This window comes from Falco biarmicus, chromosome 12 (assembly GCF_023638135.1).
Source record: "Falco biarmicus isolate bFalBia1 chromosome 12, bFalBia1.pri, whole genome shotgun sequence".
NCBI lineage: Eukaryota > Metazoa > Chordata > Aves > Falconiformes > Falconidae > Falco > Falco biarmicus.
Window position 1 is genome coordinate 8,901,812 of NC_079299.1, and position 14,805 is coordinate 8,916,616.

Here is a 14,805-nt window from a genome sequence, read left to right on the forward strand (position 1 = left end):
GGTTCTTTGTAGTTTGCTCATGCGTGGAACAGGGGACAGATACGCTCGGGACGGATGCATTTTACAATTCTCAGAGACTCCCCGTTACAGGGTCAACTCCACAAGCCAAGGCACTGCTATCAGCCTTCCCAACCTTTGCCCATAGGTGTTCATTCCTCTGCTCAGGGCGCGATCTGACAGGTCCCAAAACAAAGTGCCGGCTCCCACCAAAACCACGAGCAAAATACCACATTGTATCAACGTGGAAAACAGGCATGACTTACGTGTTCTCACCACGGCTATGAGTTATACTGAACCACTCTGCTCATACCCACTTGGCTCCAAATATAATTTTCTTTTCTTTTTTTTTCCAAAAAGTATTTCTTCCCCGAGGTTAACAAGGGCGGAGTGTATTTACCATGGCTATTAAGGATGGTGCCATAATTACAATAATAAAATGGCTCTGACTGCCAGGATGTCCTGTACCTGATGCTGTCATTTAAGAATAAAGGAAGAAAGGGAGGCAGCTGCACCCAGCGTGGGGTTCAGATACCTTGGCTGGCATCCTAGGACTATCACATGCAAGACGGAGCAAGCCCCAAATCTACAACTTGCTAAACTAAAAATAAATAAGGGGAAAATGCAATTAGAAACTCTAGGATAAAGTTACCAAGATGGCTGCATTATCTATTTAAGCAAGAGGTATGCGCTTTTCAAAAACAGACAGCAAGTATATAGGGCATCTCAAGTGGCGGGGGAGGGAAGAGAGAGAAAAGCGACCTAAATGAAAAGAGTAGGGACTAGGTTTTGGACATGCAAACACTGGAGTTATTTTCTGCTTCTGGTATTTCACTTTCCTCAGTATGATGATGATCTGGATTCTTTTAAGGGAGTGCACTGCTTTTCCTTTCCTTTTTTTTTTTTTTTTTCTATACACTTAAACTTCACTACCAAAACAAAAAAAGGCACATCATTATGATTATTAATCATTCTAAGTGGATTCGGGCAGCACAGAGCATTTGTACACCCACCCACCCCCCTTTTTTTTTCCCCCCCCTCACAAAACGTGGCACGGATCACCAGAAGGTCGTTAAAAACAGCAAAAGGCAGACGGGCTGAGACAGGTTCCAAGAACCGAGGCTACCCAGAAGGGAAAACTTTTCCTGTACCTGAAATGAAAGCGCCCATGAACTGGAGCGGGAGGCTAGTTAAAGTGGGAAGAGGAGGGAGGCTGTCAGCGCCTCTGTCCTCTCTCAGCACCAACCTGAATAGCGGTCTGCGGGACAGTGTGCTGGAGGGGCACAGGCAGAAGAGGAGCCGGTAACTTTTTTTTTTTTTTTTTTTTAAAGACCTCCTTTTCTTTTCAGTTATGGAGAGATGGAAACCTGCCCGATCCAGACACTCCAAGGGAAACAACAGCAGTGGAAAGATATTGGCTCTTTTTGGAGGCTGCACACGGTGCTGCGGGGGAACTCGACCCAGCGCTGGGGGGGGAGCGGGACCCTGGGCGGTGGGAGTGCTTCCCTCAGGTACGCGGTGGTGCGAAGCAGAGGCACCTCTGGGGACTCCTCGGGGACTGGAAAGGGGATCCGAAGCCTCGTGAGTCTGGGGAGACGGCTGACCCCCCCCAACCCCCCCAGCCCCCCAGGCTATATATGTCTATCCCACCACCTAAACAGAACCCTGGAAGCCACCAGCTAGGAGATGCTGAGGACAGGAGCGAACCCGGCAAAGGCAGCAGGTTATGATGCACGGGGCTGGTTTTTGAAGGTGCTGGGCACTGCCAAGCCTCGGGGGCGAAATTACGCACACATGCACGCACACAGGGAACTTACTTTCGGGGTAAAAAGGCTGCATGTCTATTTTGTAAACTTCTTTGGCATAATACTCCTCGTCGCTCCTCTCCCTTTCACAAGTGGCAGCTCTGTGGTTGGCTTTCTCTTGCAGCAGGTCCCTGGTGCTGTTGTAGATGGAGATGACCTCCGGAGGCACCTCCTCGGGCTCGGGGTACTCGTCCGGGGGGCTGGTGAGCTTCAGCTTGCTCAAGATCTGCCCCCGGATCGCCTCGATCCTCTTGCGCATAAACTGATCCATGTCGAGGGTGCTGCAGGTAGACAGGCTGAAAGCCACGGTGGCCAGATCCACGGTGAGCAACACGCTCAGGAGATAGCAGTGCATTTTAAGTGTTTAAATACAGCGCCCCCCAAAAAAAGAGTGACTTTAACAACGAACAACAACAACGAGGAAGGAAAAAAAAAATTAAAAATAAAAAGGGGATGTGTGCAAACAAAGGGAAGATCTGCAGACAAAATGCAGTTAAAAACCGGACTGCAAGGACGACTCGCAATCGAAAAACGCACGGGAGGCGTCAGTGAAAAAAATACGAATAATAATTAAAAAAAAAAAAAAAAAGCAGCAAGTTGCTACAACTAGATAAAATTCGGGGGTGGAGTGAGCCGGGCAGAAAAAAAAGGGGAGGAAAAAAAACCCCACCAACCCCAAAGAGATAAAACAAACCTGCGAATCAAGTAAACGGGTGCGAGCCTGCTCTCAGCGCGCCGGCGGAGCGGGCTGGACAACAAAAAACGGGAGAGAAAAAGGGGAAAGAAGGAGGGGGGAGCGGCGACGGGTATCGCAGGGCGCTGCCGCAGCCGGCGGGGCAGAGGTGCCGGCGCGGTGCTCAGCCCCGCCGTGCGCCCGCGGCGCCCGCGGCTCCCGGGGCAGCGGCAGCGGCGGCGGCACCGCCCCGCGCCCGGCGCTCAGCCCCCGCGGCGGCGCCGGCAGAGCCGCGCACGTGTGCCCCGGCGGCGCCCAGCCCCGGCCCCCGCGGCCCGGCGGAGCGGCAGGCGGCGGCCCCTCGGCCCCGCGGCGGCGGCGAGCGGCGATCCGATCCTCCGGCCGGCCGCGTCCCGCAGGCTGCTGCGAGCGCCCCGCGCCGCATGCACCGGCCCACCCCCGCCCGGGCCCAGAGCTCTTTCCAGCTCCCTCCTCTTCCTCCGCCCGCCGGAGCGCCAACCCCACGCCGCGCTCGGCGAGGCAGCGCCGCCGCCCCGAGAGCCTCCGCCGATGGCGGGCGCGGAGCGGGGCTGGCCGCGGCGCGGCGGCCGCTCTTCCCCCCCCCCCGGGCTCCCCCGCGGGGCTGGGGCTGGCCCCGGCGCGCAGCTCCCGGCGCTCTAGCGCTCCGCCCGGCGCCCCCCGCCCGCCGCCCCCGGCCCCTCGGCTCTCCCTGCGCGGAGGGGACGGGTGCCAGCAGATAACATCACGGCCGCGCAGGGAGAGGGAGATTTATACGGGCTCCCCGCCCCACGTGCTCGGCTCGCCGCGAAGTGACGTGGAGCGGCTGCGGGAGCGGAGCGCCCCGCCGCCCGCCTATGCGCTGCGGGCCGGGCCCCGGGCGGGCGGCCGCCGGAGCAGCCAGCGCCTGCCAGCCGCGTCCTCAGGAGCATTATTATCTGGTTTTTCGAAGAAAGGCTTCACCGCCCCCCCGCACCCATTCCCAAAGCCACGGGGCAGCAGCACCCCCGCCCTGCGGGAGAGCGGCGCCTCTCGGCGCGCCGCCGCCGGGGCTGCGGGGCCGGGGCGATGCTGTGCCCCCCGCCCGCCAGCGGTGCCTGGCCCCCCCTGCCCCCCCCCAGGCCGCCGGTGCTGCCTGTCCGGCAGGGAGGTGGGGGAGATGCGGGGCGCTGCTCCTGCCCCGGGGTCGCCCCTCCTGGCGCAGCGAGCAGGTACATCCCCGCCTGCACCTGACGGAGCCCTCCAGCCCCAAACGCTCGGGCTGTGCCCGGCCGTGGTTCCGCCGCTGCCGCCTTTGGCTGCAGCCACGAGCACCGGCTCCATCGTGCCCAGTCCAGGGGGCTGCAGGGGGCACAGCCACCCTCCTCCACCCTGGGGACATCACTTTGCTGGGCATCCCTCACCTTCCTGGCATAAAGCTTTCCTTTCACGGTCCGTTTATCACCCCTGCACATTACACCCGCTTCATAAGGCAGCCTTTTTGTTCACCCTCACCCCTGTTAGCCCTGTATTCCCATCTAAATTAAATCGGCACAGGTTTTACTTGCTGGGAGTTCCCAATCACACCCTCCCCCCCGGTAGGACAAGGCTGCTCCTGAAAAACCTCTGCTTAGTTTCCAGAGGTGAAGAAACACATATGAGAGGGCCCCGAAGGGCCACAGGCATTCAGAAGCACAGCTGGGCCGGTGCCTGTGGTATTACAGGTAAAGGTACGTAACAGAAGTGCGACAGGATGACCGGCATCTATCTGGAAGCACAACGAGAATCACGTAAGACACAAACCAGCCCAGCACCACCACAGGCTTTCTCTGGCTGACCGCATCTCAGGAACCACCTCCTTTCTGCAAAACGTTTGGATGTTTTTCTGACGCTCGACAACGGCAGCCCCAAAATTAAAAGCGTGGTTTCCTTTCCCAATGTGTCAGCAAGGAAGGACGCTCCCCCCGAGCAGCTGTGGCTGGGTGCTGGGGTGCTACACGCCGCTGTGCTGGCAGGTCTCTGCTGTAGGGGAACCTTGCACCTGCCCGGCCAGCCCACCCTGTGCTGCTGCGGGTACCAGCAAAGATGAGATTCTCTGAGAGATGAAGGAACTAAGAACATATATTCTTCACAGCTATGTGTACACACACAGGCTCTGAAAGTAAACTTACTCTTCATTCTTTACAAGCACGTGGGTAGGCACAGCACTGCAGACACGACTGAGACTGCACCCTCCTGATGTAAGAGTTAATGGTGCTTTCCACTTACACATATGAATTCCTGCAAGGCCAGATGAAACATCTCTGCCACAACACCACGCTTTTACTGCTGTACATGTCGATGTCCTGCTCCTGCTGACCTCAAAAACACAGCTGCAGCGTCAGGAATGGCAATGTTTCCAGAACGACTCAAATAAACAAGCAAGCTCAACATGTAGACTCAGCTGGTTTCACTTCTGCAACACACCTGTGCAAAACCAAGGGGACAGTTCCTCGAGCTGTTACATCTCACAGCTCTGCTGCTACCCAGCTGAGGAATCAGCTCTGTTACATGAGGTACCTCAACCGCAAATAATTTAATAACCTTTTTCTTTAGAAGTATTTCTTCCAAAAGCTACAGATGAAACCATGGAGAAATTCCTTACGCAGCATCTATGGCCCTCTAACACTTTACTGCCATCAATGCACTGCCCATCACTTGCCTCGGGGGCTTCAGAGCAGCCGCGGGGACAGTGCTGACACCCTCCTTCTGCAGGAAACCTCCCACCATCCCTCAGGAGACCTCTGCCGTAGACACAGCCCTGCCAGATGGCAAAGTGGTTTGATTCTTGCAAGTTTATTTTTATTCCAGTTTGGAGAAAAAGCCCCCACGTAACCAACCTTGCAGTGTCTTTGACAAATCCGGGAGCCTTAGAGATGCCCCGCTGGAGGCCAGCAAACCCCCCCGTGCTGTGTGCCCGGCTGGCCAGGCTGCCCATGCCACCAAAGGCACTGGAGGTCCAAGCTCCCGAGGAGCCCTCCAGGAATGCCGGCCAGAGATCCAGCTGGGCTGACAGCAAACCAGTCTGACTAGATTTTGAAAGTTGCTGAGATTCCTTCTGACTTGGCAATGTTTCCTCAGCGTCTTTCAGACCAGCGAAGAAGAAGAACAGAACTAAAATAAATCTCAGTTCTGCTCTCATTCAAGAGGACCCATTTGCTTCTCTTCTGACCCTTTTAGTGTGGCACAGGGTGTCAGGCTTACCCGGGTGCAGGTCTCTGCCTCACCGCTGCAAGAAAGCTCCATTCCCTAAAACCTTCTGGTGTCACCACGGTGATGTTTTTGCCAGGCAGAACTTCCCGGGTGCAGCTGCAGAGACAGGCTTCGGCTTCTCCCTTGCAAAAGCCTCAGCCACGTGAGCTCAATCCCCAGCAGCTGCAGAAGGTCCATCACACATGCCTGAGCTGCTCCGGTTCGCCTCAGGAAGGGACAACCGTCTTGCTGGCCAAATCATTCAAATACACAGCGACACTCGTTAAAAACCAACTTTCCACTTTGTGAAGGGAAAATATCTGGAACATATGCACCATTATATACATCCTGATACACCTCATCTTCTGTCTAAAATCTCTCCCCTGCACGTTTAAGGGTGTTTTTGCCATAGATGTCCTGCAAACTAGGCTCTGAACGGGCGCCCTTTCTACCTTGCTGAAGTGAGCAACGCGCAGAAGAGGCAAGCAAAAAAAGTCAGAAATGACAACAGCCAAACTGTGCGCACTCTGCAAAGCTGGGTGAAGAGCACTATCATCAGAATTCGATAAACCACATGCCCTTCCGCACAGGTAATCCAGCTCCCACATTCTACCTTCAGTTTTCAGGACTGACATCTCTGTCAAAATCATCCCAGTTATGGCTTTGCATGTTAGCTTGAAAAGCTTTTTATTTTTTATTCATTCCAAAGTCGTTCTTATTTAACGATTACCTGTTAGTTTCAAAAGCAGCTGGGATTATCAGACACTAAAGTTTAACTCGGCTCACACTTATCTGCTCCCTGTGCCTTTATGAAAGGGACTTACCCTGTGGGGCTGCTGTCAGTGGAAGCTTTGTAAGTCAAAAAGCAGGAATGGGCCCTTAGCGTGCATACAGGGAAAGAACAGAACTTATCTGTTTTGGAGCTTTTAATTCAATACAATACTGTCTTTTTATATATTGATTTTTTTTTTTAATAAACAGTAACTGTTTATTAGAAAAACAGGGACACCTGGAAAGTTACTTCACTAAACGCAAAGGTTTCGTGTTTCCTATTAACTTAAAAATTACGTGGTCAGGATTTTACAATTCGTGGTTTCTTTTTAGATTGTTTTGGTTGTACGCAAATGTGCTGTGCGAAATACAAAGGCAATAATCTTTCTAAAACTGCTGACGACCAGGTCATTAAGTAAGGTGGCTGGCCACATTTCATAAACTAAAGAACATTGTTGGAAGAGGAATAACTTTTAAAAGTTAAGAGGTGACTTCTGTAAACTCTCACACTGATGACGAGTGCAGGATGATTGCACAATTAATTCTTTGTGGCACGCACAGAAATCTGCAGCCGTAACTGTGGTTGTGTAGAATCTCAGTTATTCTGATGCAGGGTGCTAGGGAAAAAACTTTTGAATTCTCCTTTTTATAAAAATACATGTACGAAGGTTCACCTTGTACAGCCAAGGTGGCACCTAATAAAGGTGAGGCAAAGAGATGACAAATAATGGAAAATTGTAATATACACCATAATAAAACCTTAGATTTTACTGTTTATTATCCTTAGTGAAGTAGAAGTCCATACTTCTGTGCTGCACATTTCATTAGTGTGCGCAGTAATGCCTGGATGAATTTGAGAGCAAATCCTGCTGACCTTACTAACCCCGCTGCCCCAAGATTGCATTTCACACCACCTCAGCCCACTCCTGCAACGCTCACGCTCCAGAAGATAAAGGCTGCTCTACAGAACACGCTGTTTGACACGCAAGACTGCTATCCGTATATACATATACATATGTAACTACTTGTCAACTTGCAAAGGTATGTTTCTGATATATGTCTATTGAGAACCTATTTGTAGGAATGAGAACTTATTTATATATATGGGAACAAGTACGTATTATATATAGTAGGAATGAGAACTTTTGTTTTTATAAGTATCTATATATGTTCATAGATATACACACACATTTATGTATTTCATAAGTATACATTGTTATACACATACATACACATACATAAAAAAAATAAAAGTTCTCATTCCTAAAAGTAGATTCAATAACTTCAGTGGACACAATCACAAGAGAGTAGTCAACAGGATCTGGTCCAAAATGCCATTCAGGTGTCACCTCTGTGATCTTACAGAAAAACGGCACCACCTCCACCAACACAGTATTACAGCTAGCTGTAACGTCCACACAGCAGCGTATGGTCTGTGTGTTTAAAACTGTACCTTAATAAAGGACATCTAGAAAGCAATTACAAAAAACCCACACAAACCACCACCCCACCTTGCAAAAAAAAAAAAAAAAAAAAAAAAAAAACACCAAAAAACCCCACAACAAACCCAATCCAATAAAACCACCAAAACCCCCCAACTTTAGACAAGATCTGATCCCAAGACACCTCAAGCCACAATGACAATTCGAAGGGGAACATTCAGGAGGTGCTGAGATATTACAGGAGTCCCTTAGAATAACTCTCCCCCCAAGAAGTCTTACGGGTAAGAGGAAAAATGGGAACAGAAAAGAAGGTGACCGTTAGTATTTCAGTGCTAAGGTTATTACCCACATTTTCCACGGCTTGGATTTGACAACCCAGAAAATAGCATCCCTGTATATTTGCCCTCTCTCCCCCAAGAGCATGGCCGGACATTAGGGAAGCAACATCACAATCAAGGGTCTAAACCACCCATCCTAAAAATCTACATGTTTTCTATAAAGGCTGCACACATCTGTGGTGCGTCCAAACAGGCTTCTGCCTCCAACAACCAATTCCCATCTTTACATCAGTTAAGGCTGAAATCTTGATAAAAATTTTGTGAATGCCAGAGAAGTTCCCCCACGGCCACACTTCCCAGAGTCTGATCCCCTCATGTGCTCTTCCAAATCTGCTTGTCAGCGCCGGGGATGCCACACTAATCTTCTCTGTATCATTCCAGTTTTAGTCTATGTACCACCAAAAAAAGGACTTCCTTAATCCTAGCACCTGTGGTTTTAATCACCACAGGAAATCCTGTTTCCACTGAAGTCAGTGAGTTAAATCTGCAGAGGAAAATGATCAGATTCACTAACAATAAAATAAAAATAATTAAAAAAAAATGAGAAAGGGAGACATCTAAGTGCAGTGGTTTATATATCAGAGGGTCTTGACATCTACTTACAGCAAGTATGACAAAGTAAAGACAGTAGAGGGAAAGTCATCCCTTTAATCTCAATGTTTGAACTCCTGACCTGCATCTCTTTCTCAGTATTACAGCTGTTGCCTTCTATTTCTGAACTGCTCAGCGACGATTTGGGTTATACCTCATTAAGTAACGCACGAATGATATCTATTATGGGGTGTGTGTGTGTATACACAATTATCTACTATAAATATTGTATTCCTAACAGAGCATCTATAGGAGTTTATTCAACAAATTAAGTTAGAATACGCACCCAGATTGCACTGCTGAAGTTTTAAGAAGATTACATATATAGCAAGATTAATTGGCAGCAACTTCAAAAAGGGGCCAGCCAGTAATGCCATATTTTAAGCCATATTCTGCAGCTACAAAAACCAAAAAGCCCTGGCTCTGGAGTCCTGTCTTCACAAGCTGTCTGTGCAGTCTGCCCAAAAGAAAAGTTATGCTAAGCTAATGCAGCTTCAGAAATGTTTTTCCCTAACGGTTTTTAAGCAGCACATGTTCAAGATGATCCTACAGAGTTTAGAGAAAGCAATGCATTGTTTCATACTACCTCAGGAGAAAACAAATCAAAACTCATGCAATACCGAGCGTTTGTGCTGCACTCAACAAACCAGCTCTGGGGAAGGTCTTCAGTGTTGCCCCTCAGCCTTATGTATTTTTAAACCCGTTTTCTAAGCCTGGCTACTGAGGTCAATGAAAGCAGCGCTCTTGAATGGCTGGTGAAACTACACCCTGCCAGCCAGATGGTTTGAGCTCGGTGACTCAATCTAGAAATAGAACAGAAAGATCCATTTCTGTGATAGTGACAATTTTCAGCCACATCTAGATCCGGCTCCAAAATAACCTAGAAGAGGTCACCCATATGGCAAGACAATGTCTACCTCTCCTCGATCAACAGTCTTTTAGCCAGGACTGCAGTTAAAGACACCTACTCTTCTGGTTTTTAGCTGGGCTCTGCTAAAAATGTACACAACTGCTCAGCTTTCCCAGCAGCAGGGCTTTCAAGCCCTGTACCCAGAGATTCTCTGTGCTTTCCTGATTTATGCCAGAGGCGCCAGCTCAGGTCCAGGCTGCCCCCAAGAAGCTGAGGAGCAGTCCCACCTGCACATCTGCCAAGCCCACAATGGGGCTGAGCGCAGTGCCTTGTCCAGCTGCACCCCACGGTGAAGAATTTTTCGAACATCCCTTTTTGCAACTCCAGCAGCACACACGAACCCCCCCAGGCCAGTGGTTTGCACTGGGAGTCTGCTCAGTGATGTGTTCTCCGGGAGGACCACCTGCGAGCACCTCCCCGTCATCCAAGTCAGGCCATGGGTTAAGGACAAAGATGTTTACAAGCATAAGGAAGATCAAAAGAATCACAGTCTTTCCACAAATTTAAAGAGTTCTGCATTTTCTAGAAAAGTAGGAGAAAGGCATTGTGCAAACAACATTTAAGAACAAGATACCAAGAATGGGAGAACTATCTTCATTAAACATATCAAAGCCCAACCTGTCTGCTGGACATCAGCTTCTAAGCTTCTCCATCATGGACACTGACAGCTGAAACGGCTACTCTTACAAATGTGAGCGTTGTTTGAGCATCTGCCTCCTTAGCAGCTAAGTCAGAGCTTAGAAAAGCTTACGCGCTGGCTGCCAGTGCGGATGTCAGACCCAGCACCATCTCAGATAAAGGACCTGAGTCCACAGACCCGCCACTCCAGCCTCTTAAGGAAGTAAATGAAGTTAATTCATCACAAGGCAGATGGTCCAGCAACATGCTTTGGCAGCAACGGAAGGGAATGAGAACTGTAGACAACGGTCTCTTGTAAGCACAATATTGACATTATAGAAAGACACACAGGTAATTAACTTTCCTTCTTACCTGAACAGTCGTCTTTAAAAAAAAACCCGATGTATTTCACTTCTGCTTTAACTCTAGGTAATAACACCAAAATTTAAAAGGAATGTTCCATCAGTTAAAAGGGCAAAACATAGCAGATGGAGAGAAGAGCAGTGGCACCAGCAGTCCTGATCTGACGCACTGAATGCGCTGGCACCACGTCAGAAAGGGGTTCCACATCTTGTGAGGCCCGACCGTCCCTTTGCTCACAGTCCACAAGAACGAATGTCAATATTTCATCCCTTCAAGCTGGATTTGTTTGCTCGATGTTCTTACTGGAAGTGTATTTATATTTAAGTCTAATACATTGTTTTGTCAGAGCAACGAGCCCTCAAATTGAGGATCTTGCCTGAAGGTTCTGAAAATTTTTTTTTTCCAGTCTTTTTCTATTATCATGAAGTGACACCCACTTGAAAATTCTCTGAAGCCTTTTCTCAGTAACAAAATATTTTTCTTTCATAAGCACATAAGATTTCAACAGATACCATCCAGTATCTCACTCGCCTAAAAACCAACTATATACAAACCTACACTACTGTTACCAACAGGTAGCTGTGTGACATCCTTTACTTACCAACCTTAAACTCTTTTGCAGCTCACTGGGATTACAACAGAGGAAGCAGACCTACACCATGGTGGAAAGGCGAACAACGTGGTTCTGATCGCCCCTCGTCTCCAAGGAGCACTGGGAGGTGCTGACTGTATGGATGTTATGGGTAGATATGTCAAAGTCTCAATTACCAAAAGCAGTAAGCTCAGGTACTCAGCCCTCTGCTAACAGCTTTCGTTCGGACGCCTGAAGTCAGGCACCCTTCCTGAAGGGGATGCAGACGGGTACCTCTCCCTAGACACAGGGTACCCTAAGGATGAGGCTGCCTCAAGACCATACTCCAAGGAATCTCTGCCATTGGCAGGGCTGGGAATGAAGACCAGGACTGTCGATACCTGCATTTCTACCCACAACTTCCTACTCTAGTAACACAGCATTGCCCACAAGCCCTGCAATTTATGGGTCCCTTGAAAAGCAAAGCAAATCCTCTGTAGATAAACCACACACAACCCGACAGTCAATGCAAACACCCACACAATCAAGAAAGCTACTCGCTACCATTTTGCTCGGATCAAGCAACACTTGTATGTATTTCTGTTCTGAACAATAATGGGAACGTCCTTCTTCACCGGGATACAAAAACAAAGTTCAAAGCAACAGAAGCGACCGAATAGCCATGGGCTCTCGGTCACAATCTCCAAGATTACATTCATAATGTGTTTATAAAGGGCTCATAAAGGGCTAGTGGAATCCTTAAGTACTTCAAACAGGTTTTAGAACTACAGCAAACATCCTTCTGTTACCTTCTACTACTGACACATGCCTGTCGTACACATGATTTAAAGATCTGATTAGTACATAACATCAGCAGGTTGTATATTTAACCATTTTGAAATGACATGTTAAGTTTTGATAAGTGTATCTCTTAAATGAACTATTTCTATTAACTATTTAGCTACTTTTGGGGACATATATGCCTGTAAGAAATCCTAGTGGTATCAAACCCCAATGCAAGTCTGATCCTGGTTGGCAGTTCACAATTACCACCACACACACTGAAAACAGAATTAAGAAACACTGAGGAAGTGTTGCAAAATAATGCTCAAAAGGTTCACTTACTGGTATGAGAGAATGGGCTATTGAAACAACTGAGGCACCATGAAGAAATAATGCTTTTTTATGACTAATCCTAAAATGCCCTTTCCAAAGTGCCTCTTGGAAGCCATTTGTGCTCATGGGGTCACACCTGAAGGCTTGATGAAAGTGTCCTAATTAATTTTACAATTTGATATCCAACCAATTAAACCCATGATTTAACAAAAAGAAATCGTTCCAAAGGATGAAGCACTACACAAGCACAAGCATCTCTGGTGTTGAAGCTATACAGATGGGTTGGAGTTTTATTCCAACGTACCCAGTAAGAAAGAATAGCAATTAAAAAGATGCATTTGAAGACAAAAATGCTTTGTCCAAGAAATATCAGCCACCCCCTATCAGTCCTGAAAAGAATAATTAAGGAAAAGCCCTTATCTCCTAAACCACCTACAGAGATGAAACCTTTGAGATTTACACGCTGACAAGAGGTTAAAACCCACAGCTTTAGAACACCAGTAAATAAAGAGTCTTCCACCATCTGTTAACCAAGAATTAGTCCAGTCTCCAGTGTCTGCCACCGAGGTTCTAGTGTCTAAGTTTAACATCTCATTATAGCGCCAGGATCCTATCTGCTTAGCAAGATCCTAATAGTCCTAATTACCTCAAGCCTTCTCCTGGCCCTCTTACTCCTTACTTCAGCAAGTCTTGAAGAAATCATTGAGCAATTTGCAGGGATTGGAAGTGAACAACATTGATGACTGCTCTGTGTGGATATTAACTATGCCAGGACTCATTTCGTAAGAACGATGAGTTTGTCATTTGAAGTTGTGCAGAGCGTTGTGTGCCAGATGACTTCTGCCTTCCTCCCTGGAGACAGCTACTGAGCCAGCTCTGAACAGATGCAGCTTTACAGACCACCTTCTTCTGGAAGCATCACATAGTCAAAACACTTTTATGGCCTCCAAACAATTCATTTCTCTCTTTACAACAAAACACACACCAAAAAAAAAAGCCCTGTCTCCAGCAGGAAGCAGCTTCCAGCTCTTTTGTTCTGCTGTGCTCGTGAGCCCAGGAGAACCTGCCTCACAGCTGCAGAACAGGAGCTCTCCCCTCCCTCTTTTTAGCAGGGAAGATGCTGTGGTGCAGTAGCATCAGGCACAAGGACATTCTACCACCACTCCCAAAGCGTTTCCCTAAGAGCAGGCTGAAGAAAAGCAGGGAGAAGATAGTTTTTTGGGGTTGTTTGTTGTGCTTATTTCTTTTCTTATTCATATCCCAACTCATGCTTTCCTTTGCTGAAAAAAGTTAGCACAATTAATGTGAAATTAGACCAGAGGGTAAGAGACATGGGGAAGAACTGACCCTGTGCCTTCTCTTATTAAACAAAGCTTTGTTGCTTTACATGCAATCCATAGAATATTAAACTCTACATACTCTGGAGTTGGCTTGAAGCCTAACAAAACTGGAACCACCCCATCCTTATTGGCTTTATATAGATAGGTACAGAAATATACAAAGTTGAGATGATTCATGCTCTCTGGAATGAAGGGCAGCAGCACAGCTTTGCTTAAGCAGAGATATTCATGGGAGCAGGCAGAACATACCGAGTACTCCGACAGCGAGGAAAAGCCACTGGAGGTTGTTCTCAGTAGCTATCAAGGAGGAGGAACGCTCCTGAAAGCGGGCAGGACAGCTAATCCCACAGCTGAGAGAGGAGACTGAAGGTGTCTGGGCCAAAGAGGGTTTTGCTCTTCTTTTGAATTGCTAGTCAACAAAACTTGTGAAATCAATCAGCTGCCCAGTGGCTAGAGTTAAAATATACCGCTCCCACCTGCCATAACTGTCCTGACCTTGTTTCTTTTTCAGAGGTAGTTAACCAATTTAAGTTATTCTAGGAGCTTCTCTGCATATGGCACAACCAAATGACATGGCAAAGGCAAGACACAGTATCAAAATTAAAAACCTATTCAATATACATACAAATCTGAGTATTACTTGTCTTAAAAGGCAAGAAATGTGCTCCACTTACAGGCAAAAAGTTCCACTATGCACTTTAGATGAAATGGAAGCTCAAGATATTTTTAGCAATATTGATATATTCCATGTTTTTCTTAAATACACAGGTAATACTTCAGTGTTTTAATCAAAACATGACATCAAAAATGCACAAATAAAATCACAAACACCCAAGTATTCTAAAATTGTTCTGAAGTATATAAAAAACTTCAAAAATCATCTTGGGATGTTGTAGTTCCTGTGAAAAAACTAGATTATTTTCAAAAACTTTGATCTCGGGCAGGGATGGTGATAGCAAACCAGAGAGTGACTGCAGATTTAAGGGTGCAGATATTATTTTTTCACACAAAGTAACTAAACTCTGTAGAAAGAAAGCAATGC

At 47.6% G+C, this 14,805-nt stretch overlaps 1 protein-coding gene across 1 annotated transcript in view; it reads right to left on the reverse strand.

The window, feature by feature from the left end:
- The window catches only part of TGFB2 (transforming growth factor beta 2), a 65,646-nt gene extending 62,903 nt beyond the window's left edge, over positions 1-2,743 (reverse strand). Inside the window, exon 1 of the mRNA XM_056357394.1 lies at positions 1,815-2,743. Within this exon, the coding sequence (XP_056213369.1) occupies positions 1,815-2,157 (343 nt within the window). The 5' untranslated portion in view covers positions 2,158-2,743. The remainder of the gene's footprint in view (positions 1-1,814) is intronic.
- Between the last annotated feature and the right edge of the window lie 12,062 nt (positions 2,744-14,805).